Source organism: Aethalodelphis obliquidens, unplaced genomic scaffold (assembly GCF_003676395.1).
Source record: "Aethalodelphis obliquidens isolate GAN/ISIS:26980383/991018 unplaced genomic scaffold, ASM367639v1 scaffold21, whole genome shotgun sequence".
NCBI classification, from domain to species: domain Eukaryota; kingdom Metazoa; phylum Chordata; class Mammalia; order Artiodactyla; family Delphinidae; genus Aethalodelphis; species Aethalodelphis obliquidens.
Window position 1 is genome coordinate 1,647,959 of NW_020837965.1, and position 20,074 is coordinate 1,668,032.

General features: G+C 48.5%; 1 protein-coding gene across 1 annotated transcript in view; it reads left to right on the forward strand.

Annotated features, from left to right (window-relative positions):
- The first annotated feature begins 203 nt into the window (after positions 1 to 203).
- Positions 204 to 20,074, forward strand: part of FLVCR2 (FLVCR choline and putative heme transporter 2) — a 61,661-nt gene continuing 41,790 nt past the window's right edge. The window contains exon 1 of the mRNA XM_027120089.1: positions 204 to 1,241. Within this exon, the coding sequence (XP_026975890.1) occupies positions 573 to 1,241 (669 nt within the window). The 5' untranslated portion in view covers positions 204 to 572. The remainder of the gene's footprint in view (positions 1,242 to 20,074) is intronic.

Here is a 20,074-nt window from a genome sequence, read left to right on the forward strand (position 1 = left end):
GCCCGGGTGCGGGTTAACCCGGCGGCTTCCATGGTGCCCGGGGCGTGGGGGAGGAATGCACCCGCAGGCGGTGGCGAAACCACTGTATGGCCGGGCCAGCGGCTGGCGAAGGCGGGAGGGGCAGGGGGCGGGGGCGGGCGGGTGGGTCGTGGGTGGGGAAGCCGCGCGGGGCGGGGGCGGGGCGGTCACGTGCGCCGGAGGGGGCGAGGCCGCTAGTCCGCCCGGGAGCGACCGGAGTCCCAAGGAGTGGCTGCGCCCGGAGAGAACTGTTTCCAGGACGGAGGAGTGAACGTCGACAGGCGCTTCGGGAGGACTCAAGGTACCGAGAGCCAGGACCAGGCTGAGGCGTCTGAAGCTGGGGGACAGCAGTCAGGGACAGAGGACGCCAAGGAAAAGTGAGAGCAGAAGCTTGGGGGTGAGCAAAAGAGCCCCACTCGCGGCTTTTACGCAGGCTGGGGACTCCATTTATTCCTTCCGGGCGGGCCGGGTAAGTATTACGTCAGCTTTAGGTGACCAGACGACGCCACTAGAGTCCTCAGCACCTGTCTAGGGCTCCAGGAGAGGCTGTGGTCATGGTGAATGAAGAGCCTAACCAGCAAGAGCGCGATGGTACCCCTTCGCAGACTTCCGCCCTCGGGGAGAACCCCAGCCTCTTGGCCCATCCCAGCGTCTCAGCCCATCCCAGCGTCTCCATCCACCCCAGTGTCTCTGCGCACCCCAGTAGTTCGGTCCAGCCCAGTAGCTTGGCTCTACCCAGTGGCTTGGCCCACCCCAGTAGCTCGGGCCCTGAGGACCTTAGCGTGATCAAGGTGAGCAAGCGCCGATGGGCTGTGGTCCTGGTGTTTAGCTGCTACTCCATGTGCAACGCCTTCCAGTGGATCCAGTACGGCTCCATCAATAACATCTTCATGAACTTCTATGGGGTCAGTGCCTTTGCCATCGACTGGCTGTCCATGTGCTACATGCTGACCTACATTCCTCTGCTCCTGCCGGTGGCCTGGCTCCTGGAGAAGTTCGGCCTGCGCACCATCGCCCTCACTGGCTCTGCTCTCAACTGCCTGGGGGCCTGGGTGAAGCTGGGCAGCCTGAAGCCACATCTCTTCCCAGTCACTGTGCTGGGCCAGGTCATCTGCTCCGTGGCCCAGGTCTTCATCCTGGGCATGCCCTCCCGCATTGCTTCTGTTTGGTTCGGGGCTAATGAGGTGTCAACAGCCTGCTCCGTAGCTGTCTTTGGCAATCAGGTGGGTAGAGAGTGGGTACTGTTCCCTGTGGGACTGAGTGTGTTGATTGTACCGCACGCCTCCCTGTGTGGAGACAGTAGTTTTCTGACTTCAGTGTGTTTGTGACTCTGGGTGACTGTGGCTGGGTGTGACTGATAGTGTGAGTGAGTGATTATGACTGGGTGACTATGTAAGAGAAGTGGGGAAACAAAAGGAGGGACCTTTGCTGTCACTCACAGTTTCTCGTCCACCAGCAGAAAGGGTGCTTCTGGAACACATGCTGTTTTTATGATCTCATTCCTGAACTTACTTCACCAGCTTGGACAGGAAAGCTGTTCTTTCCCGGGGAGCAGCCCCTGGGCGTCAGACTATTCTGTGTCATCAGAGGTTGGCAGGTGCTTTTTTCCTGTCCAGCCAGCTTTTCCTAGAGCACAGTATCTCCTGCACCACATGGAAAGGCAGAGCGGGGCCCTGGTGGCATTGGCGCTGCTCTCACCTTCTTTATACACAGCTGAAGCCAGGACAGTGGGAACAATGCTTTGTGCCAACCTCCTTCCCTGGGGTTTAGAGCCAAGGGCAGCAGGATGGAGTCGAATTCTTGCTCTGAATTTTCAAGGCCTAGAAACCTTGGAAAGACCTGGAAAGCTCATATCTTACTCCTTTGTCTTTCCTTCTTTTGGGAAGGAGAATTTCAAATTCTTGGCATCTCAGTGTGGATATGACCCAGAAAGGTGGGCATGTCGTGAGTCTGATTGCTGTCTCTGAAAGGTTGAAGCAACTACTTTCGGGGCCCTTCTTTATCTGGACCACTGCCTGGCGTCTCACTTCTTCCCAAGCACATGCATTTGTGGCTATGCATTTAACAAATGACCAGTAACCCTTAGTTCTTGTAGGCTTGTTTTCTCTCACCTGTTCATTGCATTTAGAATATTTAAGGTTTCATCTAGGAAGTTCTTATTTGAGTCAGAAATTTCCAAACTTCCCTAAAGGTAAATTTCCATTCTGTTCATCTTTGCCACCAAAAAGGTAACTTGAGCTAAATTTTTTCAGGCCAGTAAGGCCTGCCACTTGGGTAATAGTTTAAGCAATCAATGAAAGCAACAGACAGGGCTTCTTCAGCACAAACAAGCAACATAAAATCCTTTACCCAGTTTTCTTTAAGCTGTGGGTTTGAATGTTCAGAAGATTGAATGGATTTGAAGTCTGGGGATGAAACAGGTTGGATCTTTTTGTTCAAGGCAATTAAAAAAATAGGTATTAAGGGTGACATGTACCAACCCCCTCCTGAAGGTGATGTGACTGTGAATTTGAACATCTCATTGCAGCTTTGCTGGCAGGTTTGACATTCCTGGATGTTTTCTTCATAGGAGGGTAAACCTGGGGAGCGATGCGCAGGACTTCTCAAGCTTCCAGAGGGTTAAATCTCACTATTCGCAGCCCCAACGGGATTCAGACAGGGTCACTGCAATCCCAAACCCATTGTTTGGGGAGGGCAGAAGAGCTAACTGGGCCCTCAGGTGGCCTGGTGAGATAAGAGAACCCAACACTTTTTTTTGTTCACCATGGAGCAAAACCGAATTGGTTTTCAGACCCCTCTGCACACAGCTGTAAAGGAACTTAAAACCAAATATATCTTTAAAATTGAGTAAGAATAGTTACTCATTGCCCATGCCTACTCCCCACTTAGGTCAGAAAATGCTAAGAATTTTACATTTAAAAACACCCTGACAGCATATATTTGTATCACAGAGCCATCAGTTTAGTGTGTTCTTTTAGGCTTAACCCACTTTGCTAAGTTAAAAAAAAAAAAAGAAATATGAAAAGCTGACTTGTTTATGCTTCCTCACGTAGAGGTGACTGCGTTTGGTTCTTGGCATATGTTTTAACCTTTCTCTCTGAGGAGAGCATGGCCGAATGGAGAAGAGATATTAACAGAACACCTTGCGCTTTGAAGTTTAAAAAAAAAAAAAAAGGCTCCACAAAGCTGTCTAAACAGATTGGAAGCATCTTTCCAGAGAATAACTCTTTGTGGCCGCAGACATCACATTGATCAGCCAAACCCCTGTTTCATGGTAATTCTGACCCCTCTCTTCTAGGGCTTCGCTAATAGGCTCCACGAGGCGCCAGTCCCTGCTGGCCTAAATCCAACACTCATTCGTTCTCTCAACAAGCACCTGCCTTGCCAGACGCTGTGCTAGGGCTGCAAAGAGAATCCCTGCTTCGCACAGTTCTCCTACCACCCTCTTAAATTGTATCAGGCACCAACATTCAGATTTAAAAAAGCACACATACAGGAAGCAACCAGATGAGAGTATAGAGGATTTGTTTTCAGTTCGCCATGAGGTTTTTAAGTATCTTCTTCGTGGCATTGCTATGGGAAGATTGAAGGGGAAGGAAGCTAATACCTATCAAACACCTATTATGTGCAAGGCACTTCTTCATGCATTATTTAATTTTTTTAACCTTTGAGGTGGGTGGGGTTGTCCCTGTTGTTATAGGCGAGGAACTTGAGACCAGATAAACGGAGCAACCTTATCCAGGGTCCTACTGGTGCTGAGTGATAGAAAGGAGGTTTGAAGCTAGCTCCACCCCCAGAGCCCCTGTCAGTGGGCCATTATTGAGTCTTCAGGTGGACAAAGCGTATATTAAACAACAACAAAAAAAGGCAGGATTCTGAGTTTCAAGTTTTGGCCCTGTGTCTCTAGGGTTGTGGGTTGTCGGTGGTGATAAAGTGTCCAGCAGTTTCTCTAGAATTTGAGAGCTAGCACCTGCCTTCTGTTTTGAAGTTCCAGGCATTCGCAGTGCCTCCCCACGTGCTGGTCGCTGAGGGGCTGGTTCTCCCTCTCTCAGCCTCAGGAAGGTGGGGCTCCAGGCTCTGGGGAGAAGAAACCAGTGGATCCTGAGCTGGCGTGAGGGAGGACAGGGAGTCTTGGACTGCAGCTGGGGCACTTCCCTGTGACCATCACACAGGTGGTAGCAGCCCGGCAGTGTTAACAACACTGGTTCCATTGTTTCCAGGGAAAACCATCTGGGGTTTTGAGTGATGTGGACACATGGTTATTGAGCAAGGCTGGGAAGAGAGCCTCGTGTGAGAGTCTGGGGACGGCTTGGTGGCACAGGGCGAGGGAGATGTGGGAGTGAGAAGAGATCTTCAAGGCAGCCCCAGCCCCGATGAAGAGCTTCCAGCCCTGAGACCAGAAGGGAGTTCCTCCGGGACCCTTGGGCAGGTCATAGCACAGCGCCACCCAGAAAAAGTCTAGAGAGAATCAGTTTGCTTTTCGAGGAAAAGAAAATACAGTCACCTGGGAATTCCCTGGTGGTCCAGTGGTTAGGACTCTGAGCTTTCACTGCTGTGGCCTGGGTTCAGTCCCTGGCTGGGGAACTAAGATCCCTCAAGCTGCACAGCATGGCCAAAAAAAAAAAGAAAAAAAAATTACGGTAACCTTACAAAATCAGTTCTGTAGTAGCCACGGTCTATCTGTCTGATAGACATATAATGAAAGCCACAAATGCAAACCATATATATGACTAAATTTTCTAGTAGCCGCATGAAAAGCAGGTAAAATGAAAAAAAAAAAACCAGGTAAAAATGTAAATTTTTTACCAAAGTAAAACAAACAAGTGAAATTAGTTTTAGGACTATATTCGGTTTAACTCAATATATCCAGAATAGTATTTCAACAGGTAATCAATGTAATAAAATTACTAACAAGCTGGTTCACATTCTTTTCCTATGGCGAGTCTTCGGAAGTTGGCATGTATTTTACACTTACAGACTAGCAACATTTCCCACCATGTCTGGAACAACAATGCTAATTGTAGGGGAGGAAGAGGTTTTCCTTGACTGTCTTAGAGTCCCCAGCTAAAAATTAAATTGACGAAGTCAGATTAATAAGAGAAAATCATCCATAATTATTTCCTATAAGTATTAGGTGACACGGGAGTCTTTGTAAGGAAATGAAGGAAGAGTTAGACTTGTGCACTTCTATGCCAGATTTGCTGGAGAGCAGACAGTGGTGGAGAAATGTGATAGGTTAAGGAGTCTGAGGTCTGTAGAACCGGGGGGCCACTGAGCAAGGCCTTTTGTCAGGATTCTTGGAGGAAGTGCCTCTTTATCTCCAGAGACAAGGGTCTTGAGAGACAAGGATGAGACAAGGATGCTCCCTTCCTCTGTGACCAGGAGGGCACCTCCCACAGGAGGGTTTTATTTATTTATTTATTTTTTTGCGGTACGCGGGCCTCTCACCATTGTGGCCTCTCCCGTTACAGAGCACAGGCTCCGGACGCACAGGCTCAGCGGCCATGGCTCACGGGCCCAGCCACTCCGCGGCATATGGGATCTTCCCAGACCGGAGCACGAACCCATGTCCCCTGCATCAGCAGGCGGACTCTCAACCACTGCGCCACCAGGGAAGCCCCACAGGAGGGTTTTAAGGCTTGTTTCGGGGGAGGGGGTCAGAGTGACCTTCCTGCTTTTCAATTCTCTCAAATTGCTTCAGCTTAAAATATTCACTATGCCAAGGTACCAAATTTGGGGGTATTGTGTCCTGAACCCCATCGTATTTCAAGCATTTGGAAATCAGGTTCTAGCAGACAAAGATGGACTCTAGGAAAGTGAGTCCAGTCTTGAGGAGGTTGCGTTTACTGGACTGGCCGATCATCTGTCACCCAGCAAGGCTGGGTGGTCCAGAGGCTGACTCAAGAGTCCAGGTCATGAGGTGAATGGTCAGCCTCATCTTGTTCCAGACTCCTGGGCACTTGGGTGTGTTAAAGTCCAGGCTTATCAATCTGGCTGTTGCAATGTCAGAGAAACTTTCAAGCTCTGAGTGACATCTGGGGAGGTGAAGGCAAGCTCTTCTGTGCTTTCATTTGTTGTCATTGTCAAGGCACATGAAGCACCTGCCCATGTGGCTGACCACTTGCTGGTATCCCCTTCGGACTGGAAGAGAGGACCAGGCAGGGGCTGGGAGAGCAGAGCAAGGCTAGTGGAGACTGAAATGAGAAGGCGTGGAACCAGGACCAACCCTCAAATGCTCATAGGGGCATCCAGGCCATAGAAAGTGTGACAAAGGAAAAGTGACATTGGAGTGTGGAGGGGTCACAGCACCGTAAGAGCACGTGTCCCAGCTGAAGGTGGCAGCTGCTTGAGCCTCTGCCAGCTGTTCCCATACACAGCATGACCAGTGCTGTCAGATCGTCTCATTTGTTTTTTCTTTAAAGAGAAACCAGAAATCCAGATTTTATTGTGAAATCTGTTTTTTTAACTGCGGTAAAATAGACATATTTATAATTTTAACCGTTCATAAGTGTACAATTCAATGGCATTAAATAGTTTCACAATGTTGTGTAAGAATTAGCAGTGTCTATACCCAAAATACTTTTATCACCCCCAACAACTCTGTGCCCCATTACACAGTAAGTCCTCCTCTGTAACCTCTATTCTACTTTCTATGTCTATTAATTTGCCTATTCTAGGTACCGCATATAACCAAAATCATGCAATATTTGTCTTCGTGTCTGGCTGATGAAATCTGTTTTTTAAAATGCTGATAAAACTCAAAATTTTTTTTTTTTTTGAGGTACACGGGCCTCTCACTGCTGTGGCCTCTCCCGCTGCGGAGCACAGGCTCCGGACGTGCAGGGTCAGCGGCCATGGCTCACGGGACTAGCTGCTCCGCGGCATGTGGGATCCTCCCGGACCGGGGCACAAACCCGTGTCCCCTGCATCGGCAGGTGGACTCTCAATCACTGCGCCGCCAGGGAAGCCCCCAAATTTTATTTTATTATTATTATTTTCCATGTTTTAAAATTGTGGGTCAGATAAAACTTCTAGTTTGAAACTTCTGGGGAAGGTAAAGTGGAACCGAATTCCAGTTCTGGTTTCTCCTTCATCACAAAGCCCTCACCAAAGATGCCGGCCGGCAGGTGGATGAGCTTAGAGTCTGGCGACTCTGGGAAGGAAGCTAGACCAGTGCTCTCCCAGATGGTGACCATTTGCCTCACCTCTGGGGCCAGGACCAAATACAGATGCCTGGGCCTTCACCTGGACTTCCTAATCAGCCTCTCCAGGGGAGGGGCCCAGGCTCCTGTGTTTTTACCTGGCCTCCCAGGTGAGGCTCACTATTAGACTTGCGATCTCTAGGAGAGAGGAGCAGCGTGCTGTGGGAAGGCGCCCTCCTGCTTGGAGCCAGGCTCTTGTCAGGGCTGGTGTGTTTTGTGCTGCTGTGTGATGGGTCCAGTTCCCAGGCAGATGCAGCTGGGAGCTCAGCCACTCACTCTCCAGACTGAGGGGAGAGGATGGGCTTGGGGCGGGGCTCGTAATTCTGATTCACTTAAGGTTCTGAAATTAGAACCTTAAGAAAATAGAACCTTAAGGGCAGCCCTGAAGGCCTGTGAGGTGGAACCACAGCAGAAGCTCCTAATCCTTCTGTTTCTTTGACCTTCACCTCAGTGCGCTACATGAGAAGAGGCTCTGGCTGGCCTGGCCTGACTTCTGTCTTGGCCGCGTTGCCTTGGCAGACATTCTTCAGGGCCTGACAGTTCCGTGGAATCGAGTCTGAGTGTCCAGTTTAGCATCCAGGACCCTTCCTCCCTCGTCCTTCACATCCAGCCTGTCTCTTGTTCCCTCCCAGCCTTGTCTCTGCTCTGACCAGTCTGGCTTCTTGATTCTCTCCTTGAAGATACACTGCTTGGAGGTTAAGCCTAAAGCCTCGGAGAGTGACATCAGTAGATGGTGGACCAGGAAGCTCCAGACCCTTGTTCCCCCACAGAAACATTAAATAAACTAGAAACTTGCTAAAATATCTTCCCTATGGGAGTTTTGGAAATCAGTCAAAGATCTACAGCAACCAAGTAAACGCCCAACCAAGAAAAAACCACGTTCAGAATGGTAGAAAGTTTCATGGCCATTTTGCTCACCCTTGCCCTGACCCCACCCAACTGCTGTGCCTCCCAGTACCCAGTTCCTTTCTGCAAACCTGAGAGCGCAAAGCAGACCAAATTTGCAACGTTTTAAACCAACTGTGTTGTTTTTTTTTTTTAACATCTTTATTGGAGTATGATTGCTAAACCAACTGTGTTTTTATACACTAACAATGAAAAATCCACAAAGGAAATTAAGGAAACAATTCCATTTACAGTAGCATCCAAAAAATACTTAGGGATCAGTTTAACCAAGGAGGTGAAAGACTTGTATGCTGAAAACTATAAAATGTTACTGAAAGAAATTAAAGAAGTCACAGATAAATGGTAAAACATCTGTGTTCGGATTGGAAGACCTAATATTGCTAAGATGTCAATACTAGGCAAAGCAGTCTATAAATTCAGTGCAATCACTATCAAAATCCTGATGATGTTTTTCACAGATGAAGAAAAATGCATCCTAAAATTCATGTGGAAGTTTAAGGGATGCTGAATAGCCAAAACAATTTTAGAAAAGAATCACAAAGTTGGAGGTCTGACACTTCTTGATATCAAAACTAATAACAAAGCTACAGTAATCATGATAGTGTGGTATCAGCATAAAGACAAACAGAGAGACCAAAGGAATAGAGAGTCCAGAAATAAACCCTCACATATATATGGTCAAATGGTTTTTAACGAGGGTGTCAAGACCATTCCAAGAGGAAAAGGACAGCCTTTTTAAAAAAATACACTTTACTTTTTAGAGCAGTTTTAGGTTCACAGCAAAATTAAGAGGAAGTTAAAGAGATTTCTTACATATTCCCTACACCCCCTTCTGGTGTAGTCTCCCCCATTTTCAACACCCCCACCAGAGTGGTGCGTTGGTTACAATTGATGAACCTACATGGACACATAATTATCACCAGTCTCTTCAACAGATGGTATTGGGAAAAACTACAAAACTCTTGGAAGAAAACATAAGGAAAAAGCTTCATGATAATAGATTTGGCAGTGATGGCAGTGATTTCTTGGATGTGATACTAAAAGCGTCAGCAACAACAGCAAATAATTGGACTACATCTAAATTAAAAGCTTTTGTGCATCAGAGGACACTATCGATAGAGTGAAAAGGCTGTCCATGGAATGGGAGAAAATATTTGCAAATCGTATATCTGATATGGGGTTAATAGCCAGACTATATAATGAATTCCTGCAGCTGAACAACAACAGAAACACAACCCAATTGAAACATGAGCCAAGGACTTGAATAGACATTTCTCCCCCCAAAAAAGATACATAGACGGTCAATAGGCACATGAAAAGAAGCTCAACATTAGGGAAATGCAAATCAAAACTACGATGAGGTGCCACTTCATACCTCTTAAGACAGTTATCAGTAAGAAAAAAGAAAAAGAAAAAAGTAAGAAGTGTCGGCAAGAATGTGGAGAAATTGGAACCCTGGTGCATTGCCGATGGGAACGTAAAATGGTGCAGTCACATGGAAGACAGTATGGCATTTCCTCAAAAAATTAAAAATAGAATTACCATATATTTAGCATTTCTACTTCTGGGTAGTTACCCAAGAGAATTGAAAGCAGGAACTTGGACAGATATTTGTACACCCATGTTTATAGCATCGTTCTTCACAATAGCTGAAAGGTGGGAGGATCCCAAGTGTTCATCTATGGACGATTGTTAAAATATGAAATATACATATGATAAAATATTATGCATTCTTGAAAGGAAATTCTGACACGTGCTACACATGGCTGGACCTTGAAGACGTCATGCTGAGTGACATAAGGTAGTCACAAAAAACAGATACTCTGGGATTCTACCTGTCTTTGAGCTGTCTTTTTTTGTGACACCAATCAATTCTTCACTTTTCTAACACCAGCTGGCTGTCCTACAATTCAATTCAGTTAAACTCTGACACTAATGACTTAGTGCAGACCCCACAAGTTAAGAGCTCAGTCCCGTAAGACTGTCTCCGTCTGCAAGTCCTGGGGGCCACCCAGACTTCTGACTGACTAGCTGTAAGTTGGGGGTTCCCACGAGCCCTACTCAAGTTCTGTAATTTGCTAGAATGGCTCAGGGAACTCAAGTAAGCACTGTTTTTCTTGGTTTATTATAAAGTCTACAAGTCAGGAACAGCCAAATGGAGGAGATAGATGCCAGAGCCTCTGTGGGCCACCCTCCCAGCACTTTGATGTGATGGGTTCACCAGCCTGTAAGCTCACCGGATTTCCTTGTTCAAGAGTTTTTCTAGAGCTCAATTTCCAGTTCCCTTTTGCTTCTCAGGGGTGGGGGAGGGTGGGGCTGAAAGTTCCCAAACTTTATCACTTGGTCTTCTGGAAACCACGTCCATGCTGAGGCTCTAGAGGGGTCCCACTCTAAGTCACCTCATAGCCTAAACTCAGGTGTGATGGAAACAGGATCCTTATGAATAACAAAGGACAGTCCTTGGAAACAGGATCCTTATGTATAACAAAGGACAGTCCTATCACTCAGGAAATGCCCAGGGTTTAGAGCTCTGTGCCAGGAACCAGAAATGAAGACCAAATATATTTTTATTATACCACAGATGATCTCGAGTAATCAAATTCATAGAGACAAGATGTATAATGGTGGTTGGGGGGCTGGGGGAGGAGGGAATGAGGAGTTAGTGTTTAATGGGTACAGAGTCTCAGTTTGGGAAGATGAGAAAAGTTCTGGAGATGCATGGAGGTGGTGGTTGCACGATGATGTGAATGTACTTAATGCCACTGAAGTGTACAGCTAAAAATGATTAAAACAGTAAATGTCATGCTATATGTATATTTTACCACTGGCACCAAAAACAGAAAGATACACTGCTTGGGAGGTGTTCCCTCTGGCTGGGTACCTGGGTAACTGCTCACCCCTGCCGTCATCTCCTCAGTCTCTGCGCTGGAGGAAAGCAGTCCTTGCCCTTCTGTGTGCTTCCTGAGTTTCTGTGGATACTGGCCTCTTTTTTTCTAGGGTTTGTGTCTCCCCCTCTTCCTCCACCTCCTCTTCCTACTAAATGGGAAACTTGTCAAAGGACTGGAACCTTGACCAATACATCTCTCCCGTATGTCAAGGCTCTGGGCATAACAGGCGCTTAAAAATGGATGGACAAATTAATAAACAGGTATTCCTTTCCTGAAAGGAATTAAGGTGACCACTCAGCTGAGAGCTCAGGTGGTTGCAGGAAGGGACACTCATGCCTGGATTGTCTTTCTGACGTGACTCAATCTTACTCTTTCAGTGGAAAAAGGTATTCATTCCTTACGGGGTGCCTTGAACTCTGCTGGACCCAGGGTAGTTGAGAACACATCTTTAGCTCTGCTGTGTACCCTTGGACAAGACCCTTAACTTTTCTAACTTTCGGCTTCTTCTTTTGTAAGATGGAGATAATATTGGCTCCTGCAGTAGTGGAGGAGAGGAGTAAATGAGACAGTAAGTGGAGGGCACTTAGCCAGCAGAGTTTGTCTGCTAAATGAAGAACAGATGCTGTCGCTACTATATCATCAATAAAGGTAATTGGCCACTGATCTAGAAGGAGAGGCCAACACTTAACTGCTCCCGGTACCACCGTGTGGCAGGCTTAAGGGTACATGTGCACAGGACATTCAGGGGTCACAGCGTGTGGGAGGGAGGACACACCCCAGAGTGAGTGTAGCGGGGAGCCAGCGGGACTGCTTCCCTGAGGAGGTGATGGTTATGAGCCGATTCTCAACAAGCAAAGTGACCAGGAGTTGGGTGAATAGGGGAAGGTGGGCCTTTCTGGAAGTTTCCAGGCAGTATCTTGATGGAGACTTGTTCCTCTTGAGAGCTGCTCAAACTAAGAGCTGTGCTGGTGCCGGGAGACGGTGTTATCTTCCCAGTATGTGGTTGATGAGACCGGTTGTCTGTGGTGAAGATTTTGGGGTCTTAGGGATGACATAGGTACTGGGCCAGTTCCCGTCCCTGCACATCAGACCTTAGTCTTACAAACCTAAGACTCTACTGAAGGAAGTGGGGTGCCCAGGCTTATCAGGTGGACACAGCTGTTTTCCACTGCCTGATTCTTGATCTTTATCCAACAACACTGTTAACAGGATGTCCTTCCCTTGCCTTCACCTCCCCCAACCCCCAACATCAAACAGCCCCATGCGAATTGGTTAGCTCCCCATCAGGGATGACGAAGAACTGTAGGGCTAAGGTGAAAGCGGGTGTCTCCTCTTCTTTCTTCTCTGTCTCCTGACTTCTATCTAGCACCATCCCAAACTTAACCCAAGGGAGCATCTCCTTTCTCTCTGTTCTTCAGGACGGAGGCCTTTGTCTTTGCTGAGTCATTCAGAGGTCGGAGGTCTCCTGCAGGTTCTGGAAGCCCATCCTGGCTCTTCTGCCTCCCCACCTTATTCCAGGCATCTCTCCTTTAGTAGGCTTTGCAAAAACTGTAGCTTGGCCTCTGAGCCCCACACAGTTCAAGATGAGGTCTTGCCCCAGCAGAAGGGCAGAGAGCACCAGCACCATGTGTGTTTGCGGGAGGGGGATGGGAGGTAGGGCTGGCCCTCACTTGCTTACCAACTTCTCGGGTTTAGACAGTGTGCCTCGCAACCACGAGTGGAGCGGTGTTTGCTTTGGCTCCCATCCGATTCTTTCTCTAGAGAGGAGGTGAACACAAGCCCTTTACAGTTCCAGGAGATCCCTTTTGACTAGACAACCCTGCTGGCTCCAGAAGGGAGGGGGCACGGAAGCTGGAGCAAGGTTGCAGGTTATTTTTCTTCCTTTTTGTTTTTTTTTTCCTTTTCCTCTCCCCTGGAAGTTCCTGATTTCGGCTCCATGTTGCGGTGTTGGCATGGCTGGGACTCCCATGCTGGTTCTGGAAGCTGCTGTCTGCGCTCAGGGCCATTTGCTGTGCCCATCAACTCAGAAATATAGGAAGTGAGCCTCCATGAGTCATGGCGTTAAAGCAGGGTCCGTCGCAATGGGCTGTTTGTTTGGGGTGGTGGCTGCCCTTTGAGCAATCCTCGCCTCCTCAGACCTTTGTCCCGAGCTTCCTGTTTGGGGCTGGACATGTTTGTGGAGCCACTCGATGAACTCAGGGGCCGGTTGCTTCTCTACCGAGGAGCTAGGCAGGAGCACACACTGGTCCCACCATCTGTCCCTGCCTGGGATGCCGAGGGAAGCCAGCAGCTGAGAATTAGCTCTTGATTTCTGTCCTTGGGGCAGTGGAGGTCAGTTGTCTCTAAGTGTGCTCCATGAACCACCAGCACCACCTGGGGTGTTTGTTAGAAATGCAGATGCCTGGGCACTGGGGCAGATTCAAGGAATTAGCCTCTCCAGGGTGGAGCTCAGGAATCTGTGGTTTTGATTATCTGCCAGGGATTGTGGTGCGCCCTGAAGTTGGAGAACTCCTGGTGTGGGAGCCATGAGACCCTGACCCGGCTCTGCTGACCCCCGTATTTGGGGCCTCTGGCTAGACACCTGCTCTCTTTGGGCATCAGCTTACCTATTCTGTAATAAGGAAGCCGGCCTCACAGGATGGACACTAAAGTCAAAGGGGTTGCGAAAGTTCCTGAACCAGATGAGTCTCCGCAGACATTCCCTGAAGGCACATCCGTCTTCTCCCTCCCCGCCAGACTCCAGAATCTCTGGATTCTGGGCCTTTCTTTCATCCCAGCTGCTGTCCTGGGAATATTTGCTGACAGATCCTCCTTCCTGACACCATAGGTCAGGAACTTAAGCAGACTTGCCTGTCCAGTCTCTGCTGATGAGTTAGGTTGGGGCTGACACCCCCCTAAAGACCTTGCTCATAGAACACAGGCCGGAAGAGGCCACATGCCTGGCACGCGGTGGGGACTGAGAACATGTGAATGGAAGGATGGACGACTGGTGTTCTGGTTTTACGCTTTGGGGAATGGTCTTCTCGTTGCTGACGGAAGATTCCAGAGCATGTTCTGTGATTGCCATCGAGTAACATGTCAGCTGTGGCCGGGGGGGGGGGGGGGGGGGGGGGGGGGGAAGAGTGCAGTTTGACCCAACCCTCTTACTAATCTTTTTCACCTTTTATGTGTAAGTGGGCCTCCTGAGAAAATCCCCTCCACCTGCTTCCTCAACTCTACGGCCTTGGAAGCAGGTCCTCAGGAAGAGCTGCAGGTGGTAGAGCTCCTCCCTCTTTCGGGCTGGCTGACTTGAGGGGGTAAGGCCTGGGAAGACTGGGCCACCAAGAGACATTCTCGGCCTCTGGCCTTGGGACAGGCATCTTGACAATGGTTTGCTTTATTTGTGGAGCAAGGAGAGTCCTCCTTGGGAATGTTTGGTTCTCTCAAGGCTACTGTGGGGGGTAGGAAGTTGTGTCTGCAGGGCCCAGCTCACCAGTGTAAGTTTGTTGAGAGACTCCCAGAGACATTGATGTTCTCTCCACTCATTGCACCGCCTCTGACTCACTGTCCAGAAAGAACTCTGTTAAGAGGTACAGAGTAACTGTTAGCCATTTTATGATGACCCAGATGCATCTCTCAGTTACATAACAAACCCCATTGCAAAGGACCCCATCAGACCCTGGTTCATCTTGGGTCTCAGACCACGTCTTCTTGGGCTGCGTGGCTGCTTGGTGGCTCGTCGTGGCTCAGCAAAGCTCTGTGGGAAGAGAGCAGGGCTGCGAATGGGACCATCAGAAGTCCCGATGTTACCTCGCTGCTGATCTACTCTGTAACTTCAGCAAGTTGAGCCAACTCAGTTACAAGATGGAGAAAAGGACGGTCCCCTCCCAGGCTCTGTGCCTCTCCTGTGCTGTGGGCATCCGGCTCGTCACCTCACTGGATGGTTTTGAGACTCAGTTTATATGCTGGGTGTGCAGGTGCCTTGAAAACTGAAATTTTGTGCAAATGTGGGCTTTTACGTGCCCTTAAAAAAAAAGAAAAAAGGACTCTGGACTTGCCTCGTGGCACTCAGAGAGTGCAAGGGCTTCCTGTACATAAATCAGGTCCTGTCCATCTGGTAAAGAGCCACCTTGGATTCGGGGGCCATGCCCTCGGTTTACAGGGTTCAGCATTCTTGGCTTTAGAGTCAGCTCTTCATTTCAGAAAATGTTCTGGTCGTTCTGGCTGTAGGAACCTCTCCCAGAGCTCCTGGTTTCTGGAGCATCCCTGCTGATGTGGTCCTTTTGACTTGAGCCGTGATGCAGCTCCTAAGGTCCTGGGGACCATTCTAATTCCTTTTGATGCCAAGAAGGGCCTTTTGCCAGAGATAGGCACAAAGCAGCTTTTTAATCTCTGTGTGCCTTGCATGGCTCCTCTCTTCAGTGTAGGAAGCGGCAGTGGTGGCAGAGCACAGAACTGACTTAGCCCCTACCGTCAGGAGATGGGTCCCGGGAGTAAGAAGTCTCCTCCTAAGGGCCTGGTGTCCTGATGTCACCACGTTTTCTCCCAGGCCCCTTACATTTAGCAGGTGGCACTGACCCCTGGTAACAAGTGGGGACTGGTGGGGCCCAGACAGCCCTTGTGACTGTGATAATTGACTTTCCTCTCTCTGGAATTCTTCTCTCTCTCCTTAGGGAAGAGGGGATCCCATTATTTGCCCAAGAACGCCGGCCCTGTATTCTCATGCTACTCCACAAAAATCCAAGTCCTTTACGAGGGTGCCCCCACTGTGGGCCAGATCTCTGTCGCTTGCGAGTAAACCACACAGGCCCCTGGCCATCCAGTCTCTGTTTCTCTTTGAATTCTGCTTGTCCTGGATTGCATCCACTCTGGCCAGCCTCCAGGTGTCTCCCCAGTTGACAGCAGGTAATGGGACAAATGAGAGTCAGTGAACGAAGGCTCTCATCCCCTTGGCTGTCTTATCTCATGAGGTACAACCTCAGATTAAGGGCTATACTCTCCATTTACAGGGCCAAGCACTCTGACCTTTATGTCAATTCTTGGGAGCTGTGGTTTCTTTGAGACAGTGCACCACAGCCTTTATTTATTGTTTGAAAAATTTTTATTGAATATCTACTCTGTGCCAACCCACGTTCTGAGCTCTGAGGTTACAGTAGTGAATAGAAAAGTTCCTGAGTTCACACTTAAGAGGAGAGGGATTAGACCGTAAGGCATTACTTATGGAGTGACTAGTGGTGGAAATGTCAGGCCAAGTAGGAGGGGCGATGACCTCATGTATGTAGGTCCTGATTAACTCCCTAAATCCCAGGGCGAGAGCTGATGGCGTTGCGTTCTTGGGGTGGTGGTAGGTATGGGTGATTAATAGTTTTCCTGGTGCAAGGTTTAGATTTCTTTTTCTCTGCAGATCTCTCTGGGATAATGAGGCAGGGGTAGTTGCCTTATGAAGTTGGCTCTTTGGAAAAATCTACTTAGAGCCCAGCCTGTTTCTGGATGTGCACCCTGAAGTGGGTCTGGCTTGTGGTAGCACTTTAAGAAATCACTCTTCCAGGGCCTGCCTGTGAGTAAACCCCCTGGTCTCAGTTTCACCTCTGAAAGTTGGAAGGGGAGAGCTGTCACCAAGAAAGCCCAACCAGACTCAGAAGAAAACTTGGGAGGATTAGAAACATGTTTTGTCACATGAATTACTTTTAGGAATGACAGCTCGTGACATATCAGACAAAGGAAACAGTTCTTCTGGTTTCACCATCTGTCACCAGTCAGGGAGTGGTAAGGTTGAGCGCAGCAACACCACACAAGACATTTGGGTTCATCTGTTGGCTGCTGCGAGCTGGCATCTGGTTGGGAGTTGGTGGAAGTGCCAAAGCATCTGCCTGGAGCTTTCCACTTTCTCCAAAAGTTCGAGAAAGTATGGTCTGCATCTGCCTCTTTGCTGGCCTGGTGATTGGAAAGATGTCCCTCATCTTTCCTCTTCCCCGGCTGAGTCACTGGGGAAGTTCTAGGAGCCTATGGTCGTTGACTGTCAGCTCTGTCGTGAGAGGGACCTTTGGGTTGAGAAGCCGGCAGTGAGGTGGGCGCTCGGGGAAAGGGGAGCAGAGGAGCCTTGGCATATGGTCTCACCTAGACCAGGACTGAGCCTTTGCAGGTGTTGTCACAAGGACAATTTCAGGAGGAACACCTACCCTTAAAAGGAGGCATGTGTGCACCAGGAGCCTCTTGAGTTGATGACTGAAAGCAGCAGGTTGCTACTGTGCCCAACTTCTTTGCTGTAGAAGAAACTGGAAAGTCTTGAGTTACTTTTGAGCTGCACAGTTCTAAAAGGCTTCTCTTTATTCAGAAGATACTTCCTGATCCCCACCTCTGTTCTTAGCATTGTACTGGGCGCGGGGGGAGGGGGTCACACAAGGGAATGTTAGTCAATGTCTCTGTCCTCACGGCGCTAAAATCTAGCTGGGGAGACAACAAACACCCTGCGTGGAAAACAGCCAAAAGTCAGCATCGCATAAGAACAAGGAACCCCATAGGGTGTAACTAAGTGGTCAACAAAACAGACTATAGCCGGACACACCTCTCATGGTCACTTCCTCCAATAGCTAGACAAACGGGGGACACTTGAACGATAGAATCGAGTGTGTAAGACTGGAGATGTTGTCAGGTCCCTGAGGCATTTACTTCCGTGAAATTCACCTGTTTCGTCAAGGGGTTTGGAGTCAGATTGCCATGGGCTTGAATCTCAGTTCTGCCATTAGAAGCTGGGTGAACTTGGGCAAGTTACAGTTTTCTCATCTGTAAAAACCAAACCAGAGATAATCCTGACAACTTTAGGGAGCTGTTGGAAGGGATTAAATGAAATAACGTGAAAAATCATTTAGCAACTGCCTAGCACACAGTAGGTGCTCATTATGTGTTAGTTTCCTTCCTTCTAGTTTGAATAACAGCCAAGACCTGAACATTCAGCCCAATGGTGAATGGGTCAAACTCTAGTACCCGTGGCCTGAACTTGAAGCCCAGCATAGAACACTTGCTGTTCTATGACCCTGGGCAAGCTACCTAAAGGCTAGTTTTCTCCATTCAAAAATAGGGATTAAAAGAGTGTGTGTATATGTATAGCACTTAATAGTGCCTAGGCCAGTAACTGTGGCGAGCACAATGGGTCAGCCGTGGTCACTATTCTTACCTTCCCTGGGAAGCAGTGATTACAGGCTGTCCTGATTTCACTAGTGCTCTTCTTGCCTTTCCCTAACCTCTTTACCCCAAAGGACTGAGGAAATCCAAGCTGAGGTTATATAAGCCAGCAGCACAATCACAGGTTTGAAGACAAACCCTGTGATTGGGGAGGGACTCTAAGAAAGTCTATAGTCAACCAGCTGTGACCCTGCTTCCCAAGTTCTTAGGGACCTAAGCCTAGCCTTTTAAATCCATAAAGCTCTTTCATGGGCGATTTGCCCCCAGGTCAGTGGGATTGTTTTTGTTCCTGAAGGTCTGCTGCCTCCTTAATCCTCAGTTGGCCTTTTTAGAAGAAGCCAAGGGGTTGGATTTGGGAATTTCAAAAATATGATCATGTGAGCAGGCTTTGCGTGCACGTGATTGCCGACTGCGGTGTGTTCCTAGACGCTGCCTGGTGGTCCTGGGTGGCTGGGAGCTTGTCCTCATGATTAAGCTGTAGTTCAAGTTCAGTGTTTCCGTGCCCAGCAGCCACCTCGCTCTCCTTGCTTCTTTCTGGGGCATCCAAGCCTCAGTCCCAGGACCGCCCTCTGAGCCTCCTCCACATCCAAAGTTGGCTTTCCTGCCATGTACCTTCACTCTAACGGAGACCCACATTGGGGATCCTGGAACCTTTGTTTGTGCATCATTTTACCCAAATTAGTTATTCTTCAGTCACTGAGGCGTAGTGTTTTCACTGAGGTGTAAACACACGTCTAAGTTTACCTGGCACTGGCCAATAGGAGCAGAACTATGTAGCGAGTGTGCACACTTGCCAGCAGCACCACTTCGTGGTGTTTAAATGCGCACAGCAGGGTGTAGGGATGGGCCGTGAGTGTTGAAGTCACTTCCGAGCGCTGTGTATAATTCCCACCTGGACGTGGGCCTGGGAGACAGGTTGTAGTGGTGGCCTCCCTGCTGGTGGCCCCGATGGCCACGCCTGAGGTACCAGTGTCCAGACACGCAGCCCCAGGAGAGGGTGGGCGCGTTTTGTATGGGTTGGAAATTAGACATACTATAATTGTAGCACATTTTAGTGCCCATAAATTCTGCATGGACTTAAGTGACCCTTTATATAGTCACATTTTCATACATTTGCCTATGTAGCTAAGTTTTCCTCAACTGTTGTACTCTGTGACACTTAGCGTCTGATTAATCTTTAGATCATTAAGATCCTTGCTAGTGTACATAGACATGTATAGATACACACCTGTATGTGGTCACCCATCACATAGAAACACCCTTGTGAGGGTGGCATCCTGCCGTGTGCTTAACGTTGCTCATAGGGGTTGGTCAGCTTTGAGCAAACATGGCGTGTGGAAATCTAGGTTGAACCCAAATTTATCTTTCATGTGGTGCTGATTTTAAAACAACCCCCGGTGATGTTTTTTTAAACAGCATACTTTCTCTGAGAGTCTTGTCTAGATTTAAATTTCCAACGACATCTTTCCCCAGATCTGGGCTCATGGCTAATCTGGAAGGGTAGTGACGTTTTCCTGACATGCCAGTTAACTGCAGCCCATTCATTCGGTACCCATTTATCGAGTAAACTCCTTTTGTGTTTACCAGGCACCAGACTAGTGTCACAAATAAGGTTGAAAACCAAAGGATTAGAGGAGTTAGGGCAAGGAGATCAAGCCTCACTAGCATGACCAAGGAAAACTCAGTGAAGGAACTGAGGGTGAGATGGGCTCTAAAAGACTCAAGGAGGGAGACCTTTGCAAGCAATGAATCTGCTGGGATAAAGGTTGAGACCAGTCGATGAAAGGTTGGACTTGTGAATCATCCAGTCCGGGGACATCCAGGGAAGCAGATGGAGGTGGGACGGGATGTGAAGAAAGCTAAGAACAGCAGGCTGAGGGGTGTGGATGTGGTCCTCCC